The sequence below is a fragment of the Monodon monoceros genome, unplaced genomic scaffold, assembly GCF_005190385.1.
Source record: "Monodon monoceros isolate NGI ecotype Baffin Bay Population unplaced genomic scaffold, NGI_Narwhal_1 Super_Scaffold_20, whole genome shotgun sequence".
Taxonomy (NCBI): Eukaryota; Metazoa; Chordata; class Mammalia; order Artiodactyla; family Monodontidae; genus Monodon; species Monodon monoceros.
The window spans coordinates 22,507,210-22,532,082 of NW_021703777.1; the positions used below are offsets into that span (position 1 = coordinate 22,507,210).

At 38.9% G+C, this 24,873-nt stretch overlaps 1 protein-coding gene across 4 annotated transcripts in view; it reads right to left on the bottom strand.

Annotated features, from left to right (window-relative positions):
- Positions 1 to 24,873, bottom strand: part of INPP4B (inositol polyphosphate-4-phosphatase type II B) — a 582,093-nt gene that overhangs the window by 239,757 nt on the left and 317,463 nt on the right. For 3 of the 4 annotated variants that reach the window (XM_029234954.1, XM_029234953.1, XM_029234952.1), the window contains 2 exons: positions 11,368 to 11,418; positions 2,089 to 2,168 (listed from right to left, as the gene is read on the bottom strand). In XM_029234954.1, coding sequence (XP_029090787.1) covers positions 2,089 to 2,168; positions 11,368 to 11,418 — 131 coding nt within the window. Of the gene's footprint in view, positions 1 to 2,088; positions 2,169 to 2,503; positions 2,559 to 11,367; positions 11,419 to 24,873 lie in introns of those variants that run through there. The other variant, XM_029234956.1, reaches the window with a different exon arrangement.

Consider the following 24,873-nt stretch of genomic DNA (forward strand, 5'->3'; position numbering starts at 1 on the left):
ATTTGGCAAAGCGCAAAAAGGGAAAAAAATATTAACCTCGCCATTTCAAAGTTGGCTTTCAAAAATTATTTTTTCTAGAAAATGCAATGCTTTGTTGCTAAATTTGGTTTCCTTTTAGACAATCAAAATCAAATAAATAAGAATCAGGAGCATTCAAATCAAAAGTGGAAATGTGTCTTGATTTCCTCTAAATCTGGAATTATTATATTCCTTTTTCCTTGTAAGTGTAGTACTCTAAACTAGATCTTTCTGTTCCTATCCTTCCTCTAATTGTGTGTGCTCACATATTTTCATTGCACTAAGGATTTCTGGGTCCCTGATATCTGTTTCAAAGCCAGTGTCTAAATGTTGTGCAGAGGACTGCGACGTTAATGACAGTTATGATACAATCAGTACTGCTGTTTGTGATCAGCAGGGTGAGGAATAAAGTACCATGCACCTTATATAGAAAACACGTGACCTGCTGGTGGTTCTCAGCAAGCTCAATGTCTGACATCTTATATCATGAATCCAGGGGCACTTGGGTCAAATCTAACTGCCATGCTAGATGGGTAATAGATATCTTCTAGGATACCAGTGACAGTGACAGATAGACATTTTAGCTGGCACTTAACACACTTCCAACAGAAAATAAACACAGCAAAATTTTATTGGGAATAACACCACAAAACTATAAAGATTTTTAAATGCCGTCCCAAATAAAATGCAACAACAAAAAAAGTTACAGCCGAAAGGAAGCCAAAAAGAAGATGACAGCCTCAGTAGAACCCTTCAACACTTATTTTTCTGCATGAACATGTGTTACTTTAAATTATTTTATACCATCTCTTAAGTCAAAATGCTAAACTGTAAGGATCAGGAAAAAATCAGACAGGAGACAGACAGCAGTACAGATTCCACCATAAACCATGACATCTACACTGAAATAAATTGGTTATAATGGGTCCTTAGGGGCTGGGCAGAGGGAAAACAAACTTGACACATTGTCTGTTCCCTGACAATGGTCTCTACATTGCGTCAAAAGAAGAGCATCTTAAGATTTACAAACAATGTTCTCTACAATTTTTATATTCATTTATACTACATAAATATTGTAAGGCAGTGTTCTCCATGTATACATAATTTTAAAGTTATTATATGGTTAGAAAATAACATACTATTTTTCTAATTTATATGAAGTTAAAAAGAAATGATTAATCTATTTAATACTCTCCTTAGTATGAAAACGCGGTGCAGTTCCTAAAGATTGTTGTGTCATCTGTATCAAAACAGATTGTACTCATACTCAAAAGCATCTCTGATCTGCTGTCTGTTGCAATGAGTCTGTTTTAACTTGTACTTTATTTTTTTAACTTACACTTTATATTTAATAGTATAGCAGCAAAATAAACTTTAAGAAAAGAGAATAATCAGCTTACCCTTTATTATCATAAATCTGCAAGTTGCCTCTAACAAACGTATTTCAAACCTAGAAACTCACTTGATTTAAAAAGTAACATTTTGATAAGTAACAGAAATATTATTTAGTAACATGCCCATCATTCCTATTTACTTTCTTACTTTCAAAGAATTTTATCACCTTATTTTTTGAAGTTTCATTTCAAGTTTCATCACTTTATTTTTTATTTTATATCGAAGTATAGTTGCTTACAATATTATATTGGTTTCAGGTGTACAATACAGTGATTTGATATTTTTATAGATTATGCACCATACAAAGCTATTATATCATTATTGGCTATATTCCCCTGCTGTACATTACATCCCTGTGACTTATATAACTGGTAGTTTGTACTGCTTAATCTCCTTCACCTTTTTGTCCATTCCCCACCCCTAACCCTCTGGCCACCACTAGTTTGTTAATAATGTCATTTTTTTTCCCTACAAGAGCTGATAACTTTTGACCATGTGAAACACAGACTTGAATATGAACCTGACTAATTGCTGTTTCCCTGTAACTTGTTGCAGAGGAGAACGTAAGCTGTTTGAGAGTTGACATCCAGACATCTGCAAGAATTGTGACTTTCAAACCCAACCAGCCTTCAATGAATAGCACAGGCTGTTAAATTTAACAGCATTGAGACCCACCTCAGGCTCAGGGTCAGCACTTGCTCCTTGGACTTCAGTAGATCTCCGACTTTAAAACTGGCATAGCCCAGAAAGCTTCGCTGAAAATAAGAAAGAATGGTTTCCATTAACTTCTGAGGTTCTCAGTATTTTGTGTCACAGCAATCACACAAAACTAGTCTTCAGAAGAGTGAAATGTTAAGTCTATTAGCCTGACAAATATTTCATTGACAGAAACACAACCATCAGTAATAGATGTCCACTCCATGGGGCGAGGTTGAGGGATGCAAATGCATCCTTCTCATTAAAAACAGAGATGAATAGCCAGGAAAATAACAAAATGTCTAACACAGAAGCCAGGACTTTTCCATGAACACGTTTTCTCCCCACATGAAAACTGAGATAAAAGAAAAGATGACAGACGTTTAATATTTACCAATGCCGTCCTTGTTCTTATTAGAATTCCTCAAGTCATGGGCAGCAACAACTTTGTATTCCAGATATGAGCAAATCTGTTAGTTGGAGCTATTTTTATGTGGGATTCTGTGCAAGTTATAAATAGAAATGCTACATTTCTCCCCCATCACAGCAATGTTTAAAAGTATTTGTTTCCTTTGTTATTTCTACACTAGCATGGGACAATTTCACTCCAACACACAAAGAAGAATGGTACTTATTCAATTACATTTTCTAAAATTGCTTTTTTAACCTATCATACTGGGTGTTGACTATCTATGAGTATATCTATCTTCTCCATTCTCTGACTCATAATATAAAGAATAAAACACTAAATTGGTTTTTCTCCTCCAGGATAAAAATCTTTCATCTCTTTGTAATATTCCTGGCTGCTTGTGATTTAAAAGTCACAATATTATGGTATACCATAAATAAGATTTCTCATTCTCCTTTCAAGGTCAAGATGTAAACACGAAAATATCAGTATCAAACCCATATTATTACCTATACCATTGCTGCCTAACACACTGTAATACTTTACAAGAAGTCTACACTACATCTTCCAGAACATTCTCTCTTCATAGGTCTGTTGCCAGCCTGCCCTAGAATGAGCTGCTGGACTTAAGTCAACTGGTTCTTTTCAGAGGAAAGTGCGCAGTGATTCCATACATAAGAGGCTGCATCTACACAAAGTGATCCTTGAGCACAGAGAAGACAAGCTTCAGGTCAGAATTTTTCTCCTTCTTTTCAAAGTTCTAACTTAGAAGAACTGGTTCAAAAATCGTAAAGGCAAACATTTGAAATACAACTCGGTTGTAAGTTGGAGATGCCTATACGTTAGTAATGATAAAACCTAATTAATTCACTTGAAACTCGAAGAAGTGGTTTAGATACCAAGTCGCCAAACTGGGGATCATAGAAGACTAAATTATTAGGTGAAGAATGTTATGTGAAAACAGAAGATTTGTGGAAACAAGCTGTGATGACATGAGTGCTGCGAGTGAATCAAGGCAGAGAAGAATTCCAAGAGCTGTATGAACAAAGCCAAAATCTAGGGTGACTTTTCAGTAAGGGGTAGAGAGTGTCTAGGAGAGACCCAGCTGAACAAAAGCACTTATGCCCCCTCAGCAGATAACCTACTAGGACGTCCCTGTATAAAAGGGCTCCCCTTCTCCACACTGCTCATCTCCATTCGTTATCCTGTTGTATTTTTTCTATTGTCACTTAAATATTATGTATTTAATTGCTTATTCTGTCCTCCCCTCAAAATAAAAATTGAGATTTGGAGATCCACAACGAGCTTTGTTTTCTGGTAACCTCCCACTGCCTAACACATTAGGTGTGTGATAAATAGTGACTGACAATAAATGAATGAATGAACGGCATAGACACTAGCTTTCAAGTAATTTATACCATGAGATATAAAAGAAATACTCCTTCTGCAGATTTTTATAAACCATTATAATTCACTGACCTGTGGGAAATTAAAACAATTTTTTAGCTTGCGGATTGTATACCGTGGTAGTGAATTTCACTTTAGCATTTTGTATTTTAAAGAGATGTCTTGCTTATTTCTCTTTCACCGGTAATTAGGGTTATTAATTTAAATTCTACCCCTCACTCATTATCCTCACTTGAAGAAAATGCTCAACCCACCAGAAATGTCACGGTGCCCCCAAATTTCAAGTTATTTCTTCTCCTTGCCTTTTGAGATTTCTGAAGGAAGGGATGGTTTTAGAATTAAGAAAACAAACCGCACATGCCATGAATGTTAGTGTGGTCTTTTCAGCAACAGAAGCAGCAGATGTCCCAGACGGGAATGTAGCAACGAGAGACAGGTGGAGGGGCTATTTTCAGACATGCGCCCCCGACACCCCAGCAGGCACAGCTGCAAGTAGTCTGTGACCACAAGTCATTGAATGTCTCTCCTGCCTACCAGGCCGGGAGCTCCTGTGGAAGCAGGACCTTGGCTCGTCCATCTTCTAGCTCAGCCCATTGTCCGGAACAGAGAGGCTGCATGCTACGCCCACTGCTGCACTGTGAGTGTTTGCGGTGTGCCAAAATGGACGCCTGTGAGTCAACCTTTTCCATCACAACTGTCAGCCACGTGCTTAATCTCAAAGGATATTATCCTTTGAGAGAGAGCTTACAGAAATCATACAATCCATTATAAATCAACTTAGGTAATGGCATTATGAAGGGGTGTCAAACCAGAGGAAGTGTTATTTATTCTAAAAATATTTTTTAAATTTATTCTAAAAATAACTGTACATTAGGACTACATGTCACATAAAATGCATTTAATAAAATCCCTCAGTTTAAAGACATTGCCTAATTGTTTCACATTGCGATACCAAACAATGGACTTGCCTATACTCTTACTTTCTAGCAGGTTTTTATGTGTTTGCTTCGCCTCAGTATAAATAAAACTAGGACCCTCCACACCCCTGAAAGTGGAAAAACACATCATTAATTTACATGAATATTCACTGGACTCCTGGTCAAAGAATGAATTAGAGAGAAAACAGTCTTCTCTATTATGAAACCTGAATTCCCATGGAGGGAAAACGGCACACAATGCTAATGCAAAAGAATAACTTAATATAGAGTTATTTTATCTTTACTGTCACTTTAATCATAATCATAGAATTTAAGAAAATTATTTCAAAAAATCTGTTTATATTCCAAATATAACTCAGGGAACGATGTTTTCATCTCTCCTTCAGTATTGTTTCTAAAATTCTCATCTTCAAGGTTTTAAACTGGGAGATCCAGTATCAGGGGAAAATTTAAAAACAAAGAAAAAAAAATTAAAGTATCACTAGAGTTGGAGGTCTGAAGTGTAGTTCTAAATCCATGATTATGTCCAAAAATGGAAATCTGGGCAATTAAATCACTTCTCCCAGCCCCCAGGCTGGCTGTCCACTGACGGGCACTGTCAACCTCTGTTTGTCTGTCTTCTCTCTCACAAATCTGGGACTTGGACAATTTACTCCACCATACTAGGCCTTAGTTTCTGGATGAAAATGTTGCATAGGATAACTGTATCTTTCTCATTGTTATTGTTATAAGAATTAAAGTAATCCAGGCAAAGCACTTAGTACATTGCTGGGAAAATAGGAAGCACTGCATAAATATTAGCTTGCATAGTACTTGAGGAAAATATGCCCGGAAGTCAGATGACTTAAATATAAGTCCACTTCAAATACTTTTCGGAAAAGGCAGAGTATTTAAAAAAAAAAAAGTCTATGAGAAGTTCCTATTATAAAAAAGAAAAATGTATGTTTAAAAATAAAACCTGGCTGGAGAGTGATATCAAGCAGGGTGGAGAATGCAGGGCACCTGTCTCAATCCCTGGCTCTGCTCTACGGGGAGCGTACAAATAAACCGTTCATCCTGCCTGCCCTGGTGGGGACTCAGTGCAAGTCACAGACATCCAGAATGCTCAGCAGGGTTGCGTACCTGCCTGAAGCAGGTCCTCAATGGTCTCGTTCCCCTGGTACTACACGAGGATCCAGAGGAAGTGCTCCTCCATACACATACCTCCATCACCTATGTTCATCTCACAAAGCCTTTATTCAAAGTTTAGGTTTCCTTTATACTACAACTTCCATGGATCTCCCAAGTTGTTCCAAGTACTGTCCAGAGCTGCATTATCCAGCATGTGCACTAGTTTGTGGCTACTGTGAGTTGAGTTGTGTTCTAAGTGTAAACACAAAAAAGATTTATAAGATGTGATATGAAAAACGGAGTGTGAAATATATCATTACTGATTTCTGAATTGATTACATTTTGAAATGATAATATTTCACATATATTGAGTTAAATAAAATATTACAACTAATTTCACCTGTTTTGTTGCTACTCTTTTAAAAGCATGGGCTGCTAGAAAATTTTAAATTACATATGTGGCATGCATTAAATTTCTAGTAGACAGTGTTGTTTTTTTATTTTTAATTTTTATTGGAGTATAGTTGCTTTACAATGTTAGTTTCTGCCATACAGCAAAGTGAATCAGTCATACGTATACATGTATCCCCTCTTTTTTAGATTTCCTTTCAATTTAGGTCACCACAGAGCACTGAGTAGAGTTCCCTGTGCTATACAGTAGGTTCTCATGAGTTATCTATTTTATACATAGTGTACATATGTCAATCCAAATTTCCCAATTCATCCTCCCTCCCCGCTTGGTATCCATAAGTTTGTTCTCTACATCTGTGTCTCTGCTTCTGCTTTGCAAATAAGTTCATCTGTACCATTTTTCTAGATTCCACATATAAGCGATATTATACAATATTTGTTTTTCTCTTTTTGACTTACTTCACTCTGTATGACAGTCTCTAGAAGACAGTGCTGGTTTTTGAGGGTAAATGAAGATATCCATAATACTCTGACATATTCTCATAAAACTATATACTGGAACTGTGGTGTAGGTTTTAAAAGGTCTTTGAAAACCAGAAGTTTATATGGTGAGGCAGGCTGATACACAGCATCTCCTGCACATAACTTACAGGATGGGCCCCTTTTCATACTTTTGTACAGGTACTGTTTCTTCCCCCTCTACCCTAACAGACATGGTTGTGTGGTTTCCCACTCTATAGGAAGGGACAGGGGGTACATGAACTATATGCGCTGAAAAAATACATGACAAAGAAAAAAGAACTGAGAGAATATCTATTACAACTTGATGAACAGTCCAAAGAACACATTAAAATGCAATTTAGGGCAAAGTCATATATTATAAAATTACATCTTTACTATGAATATACCTCACAAGGTCTCAGAGCACAGACTGGTATCTGCTTGACTAAGTCATCACCAAAGGTGTGGTTTCATCTAATAGATGTTGCTGAAGAATGCAAAGAAATGTATAGAACATATTTGAAAGATTTATGATAAAAAATTTGAGCTGATTTTTTAAATTGGAGTACTTAGTGGCTAGAGTCCGTGGCACGCTGTAATGGCAGAGCCATTACCTGCTCTATGTTCTTGGCCAAGAACTTAAATTCTCAAGAATTTTTTTCAGTGTCCAAAAAAATATTTCGGAGGAGTGATGAGATGTATATTAATCAGCGGTACTTCACAGCTGCTCAAGGCGTGACAATTTTTCTCTATCCCGAATATCATGTGCTCTGAGGGTGTTAGAAAAGCCAAGGCATGCTGACTTGTTCTTATTTAGACTCATTCTTATCATGCTTGAGATTTAGTTTGGTAATATAATTACCATTTTATTGATTTCTGATGTGACATAAAATGTACTCGATTCTTACCATGCTATTGCAATTATTTTTAGACGCCCCCTCCCTTTTTATTCTGGTGCTTCTAAAAAAATATAAGATGGCTGGCAAACCAAAATCATGGTATGCTTCCTAATGCACTCAATACATATATCATGATTTGCTAATTTCCAGGCACAGAGCTAGGGCTATTAAAGTAAACCAAATATACATGATCTTTGCAAACAAAATATACATGATCTTTGCAATCAAAATAAACTAGTATTTTGTTAAACAAAATACTAGTTTAACATCTAGTAGGAGAGTGGAGACATTACTAATATATAATACCCATTCTGCCCAAGTTGCATTACTAATAGCATCTTGATTTTGTTTAAATGGGAATTGTATCCCGATTCCCTTCTACCCAGGGACTCTGATCATCTCAGTGATTATGTAAGTGGTGGGACAGTTGGCCCTCTGTACCCTGGGATGCAGAACCACTGATATAAAACCCGCAGATATGCAAAGCCAACTGTAAGGGACTTGAGCATCCATGGATTTTGGTAACCGAGGAGGATCCTGGAACCAATCTCCTGAGGATATTGAGGAACGACTGTATACCAATTGAGTTTTCCTTTCCAGAATTGAAGGAACAGGATGAGTTGCTCAGAACCTTTTCAATTTGGAATGTGATGCCTGGAGGTGTAATGGTCAGACTGTACAACACTTTAAGAAAGGAGAAGCAGGACAATGGACAGAGCCTGGTTGCTTTAAGTCCTTTTGAGTAGCTGGAGACTTGGGCAATTTCCCCATGACTTTTCTTAACATGAGAAGAACAAGTCTGTTACCTACTCTTCACCCAGTTACTTGCTTCTGAATGCATTCCTAACTGATACAATAGGCATGTCAGAGAATGCCCACTGAGAAGTTTCTTTTGGTCCAGGAATTATAGATGAGTCTCTGTCAAGGATGAGGACACAAGATAACAAATGTTCCACATTATAAGTTCAGAAAACCTCATCACAGTGCCTAAAAGGAGCCAGTTTAGAGAAACTGGTCTATTAGTAACCACAACACAGCTAGTTCATATAAAGGTAGTGTTGGAAGAGAGAGGTCAGAATTTGGGGAGGATACAATTTAGGAAATGAAGCGGATCTCTCTCTTCATGACCCTCAGGAAGACATCTCGATCTCCAAGGCCAAAACCAAAGTCATGGGAGTATGGACCCAAAACATGACTTATGAAGCTTGAAGGTGTCCAAACCATCTCTGCCTCTGCTGTGTTGGGAACTGGTGTTTGTGTCTCCTTTGAGAATCATTGATTATCTAGTACCCGATGCTGCTGGGGCTCATAGAAACGGTCAGAAGAGACATGGTTCAGCCAGAACCAGATCCTCCATGATGGGAAAGTATACAATGGGAAGGGGCCTCCAAGGCCTCCAGAAATACCTATATTTGTGCTCACAGGAGAGCCAGCATTTCACTCTGCCACAAAGAGAACTCGGGCAGCATTATGCTGAGAAGCATCAAAACCAGCATAAAGGGCCCCACACCTCATGGTGGGCAAGCACAGAAGGAACCTCTCCCCCTTCCTTTCTCCTGAGCAACTGAGCAATGAGAGGAGGAAAGTGTGAGAATGGACCCCCTCCCCCACCACAAGTTGCTAGAAGCGCAGAGATGTCTACAGCCTGTAGCGGGAAATGGTGGAGGAGAGGGTGGAAGAGAATAATTTAAAACCAGAGAAGAGACTCAAGTTTGAAAATGAATAAGATGCATTCCATTCCAAGAACTTGAATGAGAGAAAAAATAGGGGGGAAATTCATACAATTAGGCCAAGATGTCATTAAAATCTCAAGCAAGGGGGATTTAACACAGAGAAATTGTGGGAGTGAGCAGTTGGAGGAAAATAATTAAACCAGGTCATCTTTCTTGAACCTCAAAAAATAAATGGGAATTTTTTTAAAAAAATGATTAGCTTATTAAGAGTTACAAATTTCATTTTTTTTTTTTTTTTGCCATTTGCAGCAACATGGATGGACTTGGAGGGCATTATGCTAAGTGAAATAAGTCAGACAAAGAAAGACAAATACTGTATGGTATCACTTACATGTGAAATGTAAAAAACACGACAAACTAGTGAATAAATAAAATAAGAAGCAGACCCACAGATACAGTGAACAAACTAGTGGTTATCAGTGGGGAGAGGGAAGGGGGAGGAGCAAAATAGGGGTGGGGGAAAAGGGTTATTATGGGATTATATGAAATCATGTGTGTGAAACGTTTGAAAATTGTAAAGCACTATAGATTTTTTTTTTAATTTAAAAAAAGAGTTACAAATTTCAGAAGGCCTTACATTATATGAAGGAACTGTAAAGGGTGTGAGGACAGCTTGCACTGGCGGTTCTAGTTTGAAGGAGGACGTCTGAGTGGTCGTAGGCAAAAGGCCTGTGACCCGAGTCCTGAGCTGGGAGAGAGCACCACTGGGCAGCCAGGCAAGGAGACTGCATGTGTCCTGCAGGGAGAGAGGCCTGAGGCTGGGAGGACTCGCTGGTTCCTTGGGAGAAACTCTAGCAGCCCAGGTAGTCTTGGCACCAAGATTGGCGGTGGAAGTGAGAGCAGCACAAGAGGCTGAAGGGACTGGCAGGAAACAAAGCATGAAGATTCATTTAAGTCAAAGAGAGTTATTCAGCCTGTTCCAGGAAGAAACTAGAAGGCTGCGTTCGGCATGAGAGAGCACGAAGTACCCTTTTCCTTCCCCTACGCTAAGAGATGCAGAGGTGGCTGACTCACTTCTCAGCCAATGCAAGGCACGCTTTCTGGAGGGTTCCCTTGGCAGGTTGGGACGGCAGCTGTTGCCAATGAGGAAATGAATGCTACCTAGTACAGGCTCCCCACACCCACCGGAAGAAGGTTGCCAACTGCCTGTAGGATTTCAGGGAATTTCAAATAGGCCTTTCAGTTGGCAGGGCCTCTTAGACTCAACTTACTTCTGGACTTTTTCCACCTTTCTGAATGCAGGATCCCAGGGACCAGCCTGCTGGGCTATTCTTCAGGAGCCTCCATTGCCTACTGTAAACTTGTCCAAGCAAAATTACCTGTTACTCTCTTGCTCTCCCAACTTGTAAAAGCTTGAGATGCCATGGCTCAGATGCAGCAGGAAAACCTCAGCTGGATTTTCCAGCACTGGGCTGCACTTTGGTGGCAGCTTCTGTTTCAACCCACCCTACAGTGTTGAAGCGGCTGGATGCAGAAAACATCACAGTCCTACGGCTAGTCAGCCCTCTGCGTCCTTGCAGAAGCGGTCGAGCTCACACCTGCAATTTCCCAGCCTCCTGTTGGTCCTGGAATGTTGGCTCCGAATCACATCTCAGTTACCTGCAGGGCAATTTCTAGACTCATCTCTAGCCAGCTGAACTAAATAAGAATTCACTTGAGGATGATTTTCAGGAGACTCGGAATGAAGTCCATGCAATTCCACAAATATGTGACCGTGTCTCCTTGCAGGTCACACTCTATTAATTTAATTCAATTTTATTTGTCAGTTAGAAGGCAGGAGGCCAGAGAAAACCCAAATGATTAGCTTAGAAGTGATGTGTGTGCCTTTTGGAAACAAAAGAAACACTTACCCCAACCTCTGACGGGGGATCCTTATGTTCAGGGAGGACACTTGTTCTAACCTAAGGAGAAAAACAAACATTTTCTGTATGACTTTGGAGTAGAAACCAGTGCAGAAGCTTCACACAGGTGCTGTTTGCATTTTCCCTCATCTGGCATCAATTCAGACTCTGTGGTTAATCATTACTGAAGGTACCTGTGTATGACATCCACTGTGGGCAACAACGATGCTATCTTTTTATAGTTCCTGAATTTCCTGAGGTTCTTAAGTAGACAGAGCTCATCCCATGACTCCTTGTCAAATACAGAGATATCTGGGCTTTAGGTGAATCACTTTTAATCTCCTTGAAAAGCAAAGCTCATTCAACATTCCAGGGAAAGGACAGAGTTGGCATAGAGAATGTCATTCGATGAATGCTTATAAATATTTATTCTCTTTTAGGATATCTCTCTCTCTTGAGAATTCTGGGCCAGATTGTGATATACCATCATCTAGATTCCTTTGAAAACTAATTCTCGATTGTGGGAGAGGATAATAGTGTAAAATAGTCATTTGGGGAAGCTTTTCATATGTTTAAAAAGCATTCCTGGTGAAAAATCAACTCCTTAGATGATAAGTAGACATATTTCTTCTAGTAGGTGGTGATCCTCAACCCTGGCTGTACGTTAAAATTACCTGGAGACCTTTCAAACTACCTGTGCTCTTTCCTGTCCATGGATATTGACCCTAATGTACAGTTACGAGTCTATGATTCTCTATTTAAGAAAAAAGATGTTTCCGATAAAAAGAAGTTACAATTATCTTTCTCACTTAAGAAAAAGCTAGTAAAAGCAGGAAGAAAACATAAAACCTAAACCTAGTGTATCTAAATTTGAAGTAAGGATGAGATAAACAAGTTAAATGAATACACAGCAACATACAAGAACACTGTGTTTAACTGGAGAGCAGAGGGCTGCGGGGAGGGATGGGAGAGAGGAAACCAGGAACATATAATGGATCAACATTTTAGGGGGTCATTTTAACATTTAAAGGCCATTTAACCTTTGGAGGTGCAGCAAGGGCAATCATACTTCTTTGTTTCTTTATGACGGATCCAGCATTATCACTTGTACAATTTGTCAGTCATTATGACTCAAAATTGTTCACCATTATTTTGTCACACAAAATAATGACAGGAGAGACCCCAACAGAGTAAACACAATTTACAGAACATGCTCAGCTCAGGATTTCATGACAGAGAGCTCACTGTTTAAGAGCATTTCCAGGTTGGTGGCTGCATTAACGTTCTTTGGTCCAGAATGTTCAGAGGTACCCTTCAGTCTCATTATCTGGAAATCATTATCTGGCCTCAAAGGATGAGGAAGCTTGGAAACTATATATTAATATATAGCATGCTGTAATGGACCATATAGTGTGTGTGTGTGTGTGTATAGACTATATACATAGCATGTGTAATATACACACACTATACACATATATACATATGTATACTAGAATAAATTATATACAGAGTGAATAAATTATATACAGAGTGAATAAATATTCACATACATGCAACTCATACACACACATATATATGTGTATATGTGTACATCATTTTAAGAAAATATGTGATATCCAAATAACATTACCCAAAAGGATATATAAATACAGTATATGTATATATACATGTATAGACTATATACATAGTGTGTGTATATACACACACACTATATACATATATATATATCAGAATGAACTACATATATAGGGAATATTCACATACATGCAACTAATACACACATGTATATATGTGTATATTTATATATCACCTTAAGAAAATATTTGACATACAAATAATATCATCCAAAGGGATATATAAATACAGTATGTGTGTGCGCATATATATACATATATGTATATATTTATATAGACTACACACATAGTGTGTGTATATACATAACACTATATACATATATATACCAGAATGAACTATATATACAGTGAATAAATATTCACATACATGCAACTCATACACTAATGTATATGGGTATATTTATATATCATTTTAAGAAAATATCTGACATCCAAATAACACCATCCAAAGGGATATGCTTGAATTTAGAAATAAAGTGAAAGAAGTCCGAAACTGTTAAACATATGTAGGACTGCATATAGTGTGTGTGTGTGTGTGTGTGCGTGCGCGTGTGTGTGTAGACTATGCAATCTAATGTTGGACAAAGGTAGAATAATAGTGACAATTCCTGCAACACCATCATTAAACTCCTAAATTTAAATTGATTTTATCAGTATAACATTTATTTCTTAAATGTTAAATAAATATGAATAAACTATATAGAAAAAAAGATTTTTAACACAAAGGTGTATACTATGAAAAAGTCTAAAGATATTCACAGACTGGTTTGCCATATCCAGTGTGTGCGTGCGTGTGTTCGTGTGCGAAGGAGAGAGAGAATGAATTTCACTTTACATAATAAAAGTATTTTTGAAAAGTACATGTACATCACATTTTATTAAATCATGGCATGTTTAAATCACTAGCAGAGCTCTTGATTTAGAGGAACTGAAAGACAAAATTATAAATCAATTTTAAATTGTATAAAGTCAAATTTTTATAGGAAATGTTTGATTAAGTCAGCATGTATGTACAGTCCTAAAACCTTTATATTTAAGGTCAGTACTACTTATGTTTAGCATATAGGTTACATATCGATGATGCTTTTCTCGCGTTATCGTACAACACTCTTCACACACAAACTGGGTGGCAAACACTGGGTTTGCCAGTGAACAAGGTCCCATTCCTTCTCTTCAGGACTTCAGAGTCTGGTGGGCAGGACAAATGTATGAATAATCCAGGACAATGTTGTAAATTCTATAATGGAAATGTGAGCATTTTCCTGTCCGCATTCAGAGTGAAGAGTAACTAGTTCAGCCTGTAAGTGTCAGGAAAGGCTTCACAGAAGAGGTGGTCTGGGTTTTGAACAACGCGTAAGAGTTTTAGGTAAAGAAGGAGGCGACAAACTAAGCAAGGTGCCATGTATCAGGCATGCAGCACGGAGCCATAAAAGCCCATCTGTGTTTGGAAAAGAGTGAGTACTGTGATGATGCTATAACATGGGGGCCTCTAGGGATGTGACAAAAGCCGACTGTGTTTGGGGAGAGAGGTTGGGGGCCATTTGTTGTAGAGGTCCATCTATCATGTCATAGAATCGGAGGTGTACGCAATTTCTAGGAAATCTAGCAAGGCGTTCAAAGTAGGGGAGTGACATGATCGGAGCCCCTTGAATCATCCCAACTCTGCCCAGACTCACGTCGGAAGAATTATTTAACCTCTTTATGCCAGTTGCCCTTTGCCTTTATGTCCGCTATCTTTAACGTGGGGTTAATAAGAGACCCCATAAGTTGTCACGAGTATGACATCTTTTCAGCACTTAGAACAGTACTTAACACAGAGAGGGAAGGGGGAGGAAGTGAGAGAGAAAGGGAAGGAGGAAGAGAAGAAGTGGGGGGGAGGGGAAACAAGAAAGAAGACAAAAGGGAGAGGGAAGAGATGACAGAGGAAAGATGGGAGGAAGCAGAGAGACAGGGAGACAGGACCAGAGGGAGGAATATGTCACTGAAAAAAAAAAAAAAAAACATAAATAAACCCTGGACAGATTTAGCTGAGACCCCTTGGTGAGAAAGGGATGAAGCAATGGCTGTCACTGTAGCATCTGGAATATTCCAGTTCATCGGCAATGTCATGCCTCCTGAGATTTACTGGCCTTCCTTGGAAATTCATTTTCCCTTTTTTGGTCTTATTAGCAGTTCTTCTCCCTGTTTTTCTTCACCATACCCCTCCCTTTCCCCTGTCCCTTCCTGGAAGATAGGAATGTCTGCCTGACTACACATTTAGAGTTCTTATAACTTCCTTTTGTCTGGATTTTTATGATATCAAATAAAGCAAGAAAGATCAATTACTAGAAGAGGTCATGTAGAAAATTATATATCCTGTCTTGAATATTTCTTAAGGTTCCTGTAAAACAAATTCATTTCCTTCTCTATCAACTTCATAAGCTCAACATTCTATGCACTAAATTTACCCTGAAAAAAAAAAAGAAACAACCAAAGGAAAATCAGGTAGCATATAGTGAGTGACACTCTTTCATCAAATCCTTATAGATTAGTTCATAAACTTTGTTTCCAAGCAAGAGGCTACTTGGGCTACCACTGCAGTGGCTGAACACAGCACTCCAGTCCATGGGAGACAACTTATTAAAAGAGTCACCCTTGCTACAAAGAGGCTGGGCACAGCTGCCCTGAGCCAGGGAGGAGGGTGATTGCTGTACTTTTCACAGGTGAGTGGTGCTAGGATACCGTTGGGTAACCAGATCCACAGGGAGGCCGTGCTGCCATGATGCTGTGCACCAGGTTGTCCAGGCCTGGACCTCACTGGTAGGTGAGGAAGGAGCAACCTTCCCCTGGAAGGCGGAATGGAAGATGTTGGCAATAGTGGAGGAATACCTCGGGGCAGGGAGAAAATCCAGGTTCTTTCCTCAGACTATTGTCATATCTGATAAGATCTCTGATAATGAATGTGTCATTGAAACACATACCTTTTTTCTAATAAATGCATTACTCTTATTCTTTCTGTATCTCGAATTAAAATATATAATATCATCACATTTACTTGTCCCACGTGGAATGAGATATAGAATTGCCTTAATATTCAAACACACGGAAATCTGACTGCAGCAGAAATGTTTAGCCCTCTTGCACAATATGAACTTTTGGAGAGGAAGCTGCTCAGTCAGGATTATATTTCCTAGGATGCCTTGTACTGACAGATAACCATGTAACTAGTTCCTATCAATAAAATATAAGTGATGTTTGCCGCATCTAAACTGGATTTTTCCGAAGTGGATCTAGAATGCCCTCTCCGTTGTCTCTTTAGGTGACTGCAGAGCTGCACCTGGTCCCAGAATGACCACATGAAAGAAAACCATCCACCATCCATCACTACCAGTATTAGGCTATCAAATGATTGGTTAGCTTTCTAGTGCCGTGTAAAAAGTAACAACAAACTTAGCTGTTTAAAACAACATTCACTTATTAGTTCACAGTCTGTATGTCAGAAGTCCAGGCTTGGTATGGCGGGGCTCTCCCATCCAGTCCTACATGCAAGGCTCAAATCAAGGTGGCAGCTGGCCACATCCTCATCTGAAAACTTGTCTAGGGAAAGGTCAGCTGCCAGCTCCCGCAGGCTGTTAGCAGAACTCAGTTCCTTGCAGCTCTAGCACTGAGGTCCCTGTTATCTTGATGGCTGTCAGCTGGAGGCTGCTATAAACTATTGGAGGCGGCCCTCGCTCCTTGCCATGTGGCCTCCTCCATCTTCAAATCCAGCAATAAAGAATCTCGTTTGCATCAAACCTTCCTGCACTTCAGATCTTCAGATTATGTAAAACATGTACATGGGGTGGTACCTTGGGGCCATCTTATAAGTCTGTCCACCACAATGATAAGAGCTAAACATCCATTGTGCTGAGACACTGAATTTTGATGTTTACATTTGTTTCAGTGGCCAGCATAACTTAGACCTCCCATTGGTTATAAATGAAATTTTGAATTCAGTTTATGGCTATGAAGAAATGAAGCAAAATAGGTCATATTAAATCCTAATTCAGTATTCTAATGTCAACAAACATGCATTAACTACTTATTATGACCCAGCCACTATTATAAACACTGGCAATCTCAGAGATTAAGAAGACATCGTATTCCTATAGGCAATACTAATAACATGGTTAAGAGTCAAAATATGCAATAATAATTGTTAAGCATTTTCAATTGTCTAAAACCTATCAGCCACTCAGATATTGATTTTCCAACTGTGGATGGAGAAAATGATCCATGCACAAATGCCAACAATTTAGACCACAGAATATTAGAGATGGAAGGGGTCTTAGAGCTAACCTAGAAAAACTACCTACGCAATGTGAAATTTTTATCTGAAATATGCCTGAGAAGTACATTTAAAATTTCTCCTTGAACATGTTTAGTCTCTAATTTACTATCTCACTAATTAGTACGGTAGAGATAGTGTTACAAACTCACATACCCAAAGGCTCCAAGCAGGTTAAATTAATGAAAGAAGTGAACTGGGTGTAAGAGACAATAGGGATTGTAGAAGACTCTGGAAAGTAGAAATCACATGCCCCGTCTATAAGGAGCAGCAACTATCTAGCTTCAGATGATAAAAAATTCCCAAGAAAAAGTTATTCAACTATCAACTGTGGGTAAATCCTACTTCCTTTGCAGGTGGGCTGTGACCAGCATTTACTTACTTTTACCAGAAATGGGCCTGGTAAATGAGGTGGGTGGTCAAAGCAGGTCCAGTGCTATTTTAGTAAAAATAAATAAACAAATAAAAGTGCTACCCTAAAACAGTTGTTCTTAATCTTGACGACACATTGGAATCATCTGGCATAATTTTAATGCCAATTTCCAGGCCACATTCTAGAATAATTACATCAGAATCTCTGAGGGAAGGGTCTGTTCCAGCATCAGTGTTTTTCAATGCTCACTCCCCACTTGATTCCAATGTGTAGCCAAAGTTCAGAACTACTGATCTAAAATAAATGAGCTTTTTTGAGTGTGAGCCTCATAAATTCCAAATCCTATACAAGTTCACAAAAAGGCACTGTGCAATGGTCAAGGGATAGAATCAGTCTTCCTTTGGAAAAGATTTTTTTTTAAAGTTAACAGAATGTCAGAGCTGGAAGTGATCTTAAACATTATTTATTGGGCAATTTTTCTTAAACTCCAGTGTACACACTCATCACCTACTGGTCTGTAAGCTGGTCAGGAGGATGGTCTTGAGGACTGTCCCCTAGAAGCCTGTTATAGAAATGCAGAATCTCAGGCTCATTCCAGACATACTGAATCAGAGTCTTCATTTCATCAAGGTTCCCATGTAATTCATACGCATGTTTATGGTCTGGTCTAGAGTACTTACGAGTGAAACAGGTCACAGATGAGAATGGTAGATATTCGTTTGCACCTAAACACACTTAAATAAGTAATGGGATTTATTCTTCTGGTTATGAAGGTAATTAGTCACTTTTTTAATGTCAATCATCTGTAGAGCTCCAGATAATATTTTCTTTCAGACATGTCTTTCCTTTGTTATGCTTTGTTACATCATGTTATGGGGAAGGGGCTGCTCTTGTCATCAAGTCAGGGATTGATTTGGGACAGAGCTAGTCTGGAATTCTAGTAAGACTCGGTGTTGTAGGCTGAATCTCCACTTCCCCAACCCCTTTACCCCCAATCCCACGCTCCCCCAGTCCCAAATTCATATGTTGAAGCCCTAAGCACCAGTACCTCGGAGTGTGACTATCACTGGAGACAGGGTGATTAAGTTAAAATGAGGCCCCTAGGATGGGGCACTCATGCAATAGGACCTGTAACTTGGGTGGGTGGCCATCTGCAAGCCAAGGAGAGAAGCTTCAGAAGACCTCATCCCTGCCAACACCTTGATCTTGGACTTCCAGAGTCCAGAAATGTGAGAAAATAAATTTCTGTTGTTAAAGCCGCTCAGTCTGTGGCACTTTTTCATAGCAGCCTTAGCAAACTAAGCCACTCAGTCTACTTGTGTTGTAGGGTATGGCCTTCCGTAACTTTCAGCTGAGAGCCTAACTGGTCTTTGCTCCTCAGTCCTTGAAAGGATGCTGGAGATCCTTAGATGTCTCAGTGTACCGCTTTTGTACTGGGCCTCAGCTTCAACGTCTGGCAAATGTCTTTAGAGACAGACCAGCCATGAGTTTGAGTCCCTTCTGTTCTCTAAGTTTGTCATTTCAGCTACACATGAAAACCAGAATCTCTGCTGGGTTCTGGGCCTGGCAGCTGCCACCTTGTGTTTAGCAAAGACAGATGCTCAGACTTCTAGCTACAGAGAGAATCCGTAATCGCCCCCAGGTGAGAGATGGCTTTTTAGTCCCTCATTGTCAATTCAACACTCCCTCTAGGGCTGTGGCTCATGCCTGGTTTTGGTTCCTTTCCCTGGTTTCCTAAACACTGTGAAACCGTGGGAGGTTTCACTCTGCTTTATATAAGCTTTTGGCCTGGTTCTTTCGCCTCCTGTCAAGGTCAGGATTCAGCGATTCTCTTCTGAGAAAAAGTGCCCATTGATTTGAGGTCCCTGAAGTCTCAGTTTCTCAGTCCATCCAACACAACGGCTGAAAGCTCTGCTACTTTCTCTTCTTCTAAGGAGCAGCAGCCCCGTGTCCAGGCAAATGCCTGTTCTTCAACCTACTCTCAGAATCACCAAATGCCCGAAGAGGAAAAATCCACAGGCTCCTGATAGCTCCACTCTGAAACGTCCTCCTTTCTCTGGAATTTTAGTTTCGCATGTTGTTATTACTGTCACAGCTTGATGATGTTTTCAAACGTGATTTTTGTAACACGTTCGGCTTGTTTCTAGGTGGTGTCAGAGGGAGCATTGCTTGTTTCAACTGCCACATCCTACCCAAACTAACCTTTGTAATATCTGAAAGTTATCGTGAAGCTAAGGGATCTTCCAAACGTGATTAAGAGGTGAACAATGATACTCAACAGAATGTAGTAGCTAAATATGATCGGAGAGGGCAAAAGGTGTCATTACATGTTGGGCTGTCTGTTAAGTCTTCGATACACCAGTTACAAATGGATAACTACAGGTAGTTCTCTTCATAAAAGCAGAGTTAACCCTGAGGCCTGAGCACTAACTAAAAATAATCCAATAATTATTGAGTGTGATGTGCTATCTTGATCTTTACCAGGTAAACGTGATCAGCTTTCACATGTCAAAACATAATATGCAAATGATATACACAAGAACATTCTAGAGATTCCCAAGCCAAATGAGATCACATTAAGAAAAGTGTAAGCACTCTTAGTTTGGATGTAATCGTAGGAGTTTTCCATTTCTCTAAGGCAATGATGGTCACACCACAGCCCTCTGGTCACATCGGTCCCTTTATGTTTAATTGGTGGCCCTTTAAGACTACTAATTTCACTATATGAATGCACCACTATGCTAAATTCTACCAGTCATATAGGTGTCATGTGGTTCTTTAAGTTAATGGTGACAGCAAATGTGGCTCCAGAGTCACATAACTCTGGGTATCCCTGCCATTACCCACATTTTATTCCATTTCCCTTTCCAAGAGAGTCACTGAAAGATACAGGCTCGACTGAAAATAAGAGATGCTAAAACTGAGGTCTAGTTTTCATGAAGTCAAAGAGGTCTCTCTACCTCCGTTCTGAGCATAAACTCGTCTGTCTTTCATACTCTTTACCTCTGGAGCCTCCTGAAAGGGACACTAGCCTGGGAATGGCAGCACTGGTCAGACCCCATCAGGTATCTTACACTGCATCTCAGAGTCAAGTCTTGTCCTGGGCACTTACCTAAAACAAATAGGACAAACCTCCAAAGAGCTGTACAAGTTAAAACCAAATTTTTTTTTCAGTGTTAATAGATATTTAGCTATTTTTAAAACTGAGGTAAAGAATAAAGGACCTCTCTGCACTGCAGAAACAGAATCTAAAAATGTGTTTTAGAGGCACTGAAGACATTAACTAATAATTTGCTAAACAGCTGCTCATTATAAGTTGAGAATTCTATTCCTGCTGACTTCCAAAGCCTCACATGAGAATAGTATTAACATTTCAATACACAGAGCATTCGACTCAAATATCATGTATCCATATTAATAGATTTTTGGTCAGGTTAAACCTCCATTACTGCTTTCATTCCTCTTCCTCTATTTCTCCACAGCTCCAATATACAAAAATAACTGTACCATCATTCTGAAATATGGAAAGAGAGTCAATGGGAACTGATCTCTTGATCCCAGCACTAGACCTGTGTTGAATATGTGCTACCCTAGAAAGAAATAATACAAACTTATAATTGATAAATAAGGATAATGGAATCAAAGGACATAACTATACTTCCTTCGCCTATGGGTTAATTATTTCAGAGGCACATGCATAATTTTTTTACTTGTATTATCTCACTCAATTCCTATAGTTCTGTGTTGTATTGTTCTTGTTTGGCCCATTTTACAGATGAGAGAAGTCAGTTTCAGAAAATTGGAGTAATTTGCTCACTTCAGTAGCAAGTTACAGATCAGACATGAAATGGTCTGCTTTCAAAGTCTGCACCCCTTCCATGGTGGTGTGCCTTTCTGAGCCCACGCTGGTGGTGACTTTAATTGTCTTCCCTAGGGCTGCTTAATGAGTTTTAAAAACCAAAAATCTATTGGCCTCAGGGAATAGAAACAGACACAGTTTATCACGTTGCCAGACTCAAAAACACCATCCTTAAGGTATTAACAGCCTCCAATTAAGACCACAGTCATGAGTTAATGAACGAGCCTTTAGACAGAGAACAGTAATATCTACACAAGCACGTGTCTATTACTCTGTTGCTCAGTGAAAGTCATTAGTCCTAGCACTGTAAGGCTAAATAATTTCTAGGTAGCTTTAAAACAAAATTATTGCGATATCACTTAGTATTTTAAGAGATCATTTACAACGCAGGCTTTTGTAACTCCAGTCAAAAGAAGATCACCAAGCCCTGGGTAAAGATCAATTGATTTATATAATCAACCCACAAAGCATATTTTTTGACAAATTGGAATATAATGGTGTATACCGGCACAGAGGGAAGGCTTTTGATGTAGCTATCCGATGAAGTGCTGTGTTCGTCTTCAGGCAAAACTGGGACAATTCAGCAGCTCCATTCTATCATCACCCTAGTTTCTTTCTCTATGGAATTCCACCAAAGTATCTAATAATTTATTCCATCATTGGGTCTGGGCACTGGCTGCACTTGAGAACCACCTGGAGAAGCTTTAAAAGTTCTGAGGCATTATTTACACTCCTTTAAATAACCCGTTTCTAATCACTCAGAGCTTTCGCTGCTCTCTCTTCTCATTTACTCTTCAAAGCAACCTAATGAGAAAACTGAGGCTCACACTTTCAGTACCTTTCAACCTGCCTGAAAACAAAACGTCAAGATAAGTAACTTTCTTCCCAGGTTACTTCCCAGGTGGCTAGTATGTCAAAAGGCCAACGTCTCGACCAGAATCTTCTGTATTCCCAAACCAATACTTTCAACACTTCCGTTGTCCCGTTGCCTGCAGCCCGGGCTGAAAGGATAGTACACTTCCACTACAGTGGACTGAAGACAATCTGGGCAAATTGAAACAAAGTTCGCAGTTTACCCGCAGGGGGAATTGTGACTGTGGCATCTCAAACAGGAACCAAGGGTGGCTCTTCTCAAAGAAACGTTATCCTGCAGTGGCCAGGGTCTACTGCAGGACGCACTCAGGGTTGTCTTAAAAGAGCAAAGGTGTCAAACTGAATGCTGTGAGCTCTTCCTAGGAAGGTAATACTGATGAAGACCCCTGCCTGTATAGAAAAATGTATTTAACGTTTCTGAAGATTGATTTCCAAAATTGGGGACACGATCTCATTAAGTTGAGGGCACCTCGTACTTTAACAGACCAGGTGCATACTGAATCCTGTGACATGTGAGTAGCAGCTGGGACACTAAATGCCTGCAGTTTAGGTCTTACTCAAACCCCAGATCAGCAGTTCTCTAATGGGGTCCAGTCAGGGGATCTGCAAGGTCAACACCATTTTCATAATAATTCTAAGACAGTATTTTACTTTTTACTCTCATTCTTTCACAAATGTACAGTTGAGTTCTCCAGATGCTACAAGAATTGTGATTTGCCTACAGACTGAGGCATGACAATGCAGTTCTCCCCTATTAATCACACAGTAAAGAGACTTACACACATGTAAAACAATGCCACTCCCTCAGTATATTATTTTTAGTTTTCCAAAATACAATTTATTTTCAAAAGCATGTAGTATGTATGTTAACATATAATGGGTTTATTATTTGCTATTGTAAGTGAATTAATAAATATTTTTAAATTTCCTGAGTTTCATTTCTAATGTAAACATCCATGGTCATTAAAACCTACATAAACAGAAGCCCTTTGGGATTTGAGATAGCATTTAAGAATGTAAAAGAACCCTGAGACCAAAGGTTTGAGAAATACTGCTTCTTCCTCAACATCTGAGACTTGTGTTTCACATTGTCTATTTCACAATCTTACCATTGTTAACAAGATTTTTGCTGTAGAATCTCTTTAAGAGATGGATGTGATATTTACTACACGAACCCACTAATCCAGCCGATCTGAATCCCTATGGTTCCTTTAATTTGCGTTTCTCCCATCTCCCTGATGCCTTTGCCTATATTGATCTTCTGTCATTCTAAGTATGAGGGACATGGTTGTGTACAAGGAATAATCACTTCATAGACTTACATTCTAGCAACAAGAAGAGATGGAAAATATCAAAATGGGTAAATTAGTAACTATGCATGGAAGTAAAATAAGGTAATGGTATAAAATGTTAATTGGATGGGGGTATTTTACATATAATGGTGAGGGTGAATTTCTCTGAGCAGATGACTTTGATTAAGACCTGCTAAAGAAGAGAAGCCAGTTCAGAGGAAAATAAGGGGGAACAGTGTTGCAGGCCAAAGCAACATCAAGTGTAAAGGCCCTGAGGTCACAGTGTCTGAAAAAAGTAGCTGAAGGAGGAAGAAGAGGGAGGTAGATTCAAAGGAAGGGAGGTCTCCGGGAGAGTAGAGTCCTCATTCTAATTACAATGGGAAGCTCAATCAGGGCTTTGAGCCAAGAAGTGATGTGATCTTTTTCATGCTTTAAAAATACTACTCTGATTCTATACAGAGGACAGACTGCAGAAGGTCAAGAGTGGAAAGGGTGAACAATTAGGAGTCATTTGCAAATTAGAGTTTTATTACCACCACTTTACTTTTCTAGTGTCAGGCTCAAGCTAGGTATTTAGGCTTTAGAAGGATAATCATTAGGCTGCCTTGAGTCATTTAATTCATTTCTGAATATTTACAGAAAGCACTTTGATACTGACAGAGAAATAAAGTTAGTATATAAATTTCCTGTATGTGTAATTACATTAATCTCTGAGGATAATAATGCTCAACTATCATAAGAATATTTGTGGATGAATAATTATTGAAATACATTTAGTGCTAAATAATAAATGTACTATTTACATCCTATTTACATTATGGATATTAAAGAGCAGCACAGCTCTTGAAATAGAAGAATCTTCAGAAGCATGCTACCTTAAAAGCGCAAAGGACCTCAATTCCCTGAAAAAAAAATTATAAACAAACTGAGTGATAACAGAATTATAATTACTAAAGAAACCCCTATGGATAGGATTGTTTATTAATGGATTCAGGCTTCTGGCAGGTACCTGTGACAGTAGAATTTAGAGAATATCTTCATTGTTTCATCTATGCATCTGAACCACATCAGCAAGCAATGATTCAAAGACCCATGAACAGCAAATAATGATGGATGGACAGAAGATCACAAAAGGGAAGAACAGCACCTTTAATTTTGAAACCAAACCCCTTCTTTCC